Source organism: Triticum urartu, chromosome 2A (assembly GCF_056163025.1).
Source record: "Triticum urartu cultivar PI428250 chromosome 2A, HENAU_Tu73, whole genome shotgun sequence".
In the NCBI taxonomy this organism is placed as follows: Eukaryota; Viridiplantae; Streptophyta; class Magnoliopsida; order Poales; family Poaceae; genus Triticum; species Triticum urartu.
This window is the reverse complement of record NC_141874.1, coordinates 731,226,454-731,227,779: the sequence shown is the minus strand read 5'-3', so window position 1 is coordinate 731,227,779 and position 1,326 is coordinate 731,226,454. Positions and strand designations below refer to the sequence as shown.

The window sequence follows — 1,326 nt, the reverse complement described above, 5'->3', positions numbered from 1 at the left end:
ATGAAATGTTGTATTTTTAAGCAACGCATTTAATTTTTTGCAACATGGTGTTATACAAACCTAAAAAGTTAATCTGGGTGGCTAGGATGGCATGTATGAATACCTTTGTAGGATCAGCAACTTTATAACACAACATATCTCCGTGTAAAAACAACATATCATTCAACATGTGCACTGCGAGGAAGTCAAGTTTTGTTAAAGTTTAACTGTGACATAAATAATTGTATAAATTCCATGGGTGATAGATTTGAATTATTACATAATAAAAACATTTAAAATAGTCTTAGTAGGGACACATTTTGTTTCTAATTCAAATCGGTGTTGGTACAATACGAAGAGGCACGACCTTCGTAAGTGATAGGCCAAACTTTTCTTCCATATCAATCCCATCCCTTTCAAGCTCAACATGGAGACTCCACTTAAATTGATTTAACAATGAAGAGAAGACCAAATGCACCATCCTAATAGCCAATGGCATTCCGAGGAAGATCCGACGTCCGGCACCAAATGGAAGGAGCTCAAAATTGGCACCCTTAAAATCAACTGCTGAACCCAGGAACCTCTCTGGCATGAACTTCTCAGGTTCAGTCCATACATCATTATCTCGACCTATCGCCCATATGTTTATGAACACACGTGAATCTTTAGGTATTGTGTAACTTGCTATTTGCAATGTTCTCTTGGGTTTGCGTGGCAACAAGATCGGGCCAGAAGGATGAAGTCTAAAAGTCTCTTTTATAACAGCTTGGAGATAGGGCAACCAAACAATATCATCTTTGTCAATGTTTATTTTGGGTCCAATAACTTCTGCAAGCTCGTTGCAAGATCTAGACATTGATGAGGGGTTTTGGAGAAGCTCCGTCATTGCCCATTCCACCGTGCTAGAGCTTGTGTCACTACCAGCAGAGAACAAATCCTAACATGCAAATATAATGTCACATCAATAGTCTAGTCAATATAGCTATTTAGATACACTAAACAAGCACAACATAGAGAGTAGAAATGATTGTTTTTTATAGAAGAACTCAAATTCTCTTTGAACTACACAGAGAGGTACTGTTTGGATGAACTATATAAGAAACAATTCATTGATTTGTGTTATAAGATTTTATATTCATTTCATTGCAGTATAGTAAAAAATACAACAAACCTGGTTTGAAACAAAGGAAAAACATAGGAATTCTTGTTTTAAATGATTTAGTTCTTATATAGAGGAAAATTCCAGTGTACTCTTTGTAACACATGAGTAGCCTACCATGCATGATTCTTGTAAAAAAATACGTGTGACTATTCTGTCTGAATTTTAGAGGCATAAACATGATTACA

General features: G+C 35.8%; 1 protein-coding gene across 1 annotated transcript; it reads right to left on the bottom strand.

The window, feature by feature from the left end:
* Positions 1–310: 310 nt before the first annotated feature.
* Positions 311–865, bottom strand: LOC125531551 (cytochrome P450 76T24-like). Its single transcript, XM_087540293.1, has one exon. The coding sequence runs from the start codon at positions 863–865 to the stop codon at positions 311–313; it is 555 nt and encodes a 184-aa protein (XP_087396419.1).
* Between the last annotated feature and the right edge of the window lie 461 nt (positions 866–1,326).

Bases quoted from the DNA above. Each gene is read 5' to 3' on its own strand.
- LOC125531551 (XM_087540293.1), bottom strand. From the start codon at position 865: ATGACGGAGCTTCTCCAAAACCCCTCATCAATGTCTAGATCTTGCAAC.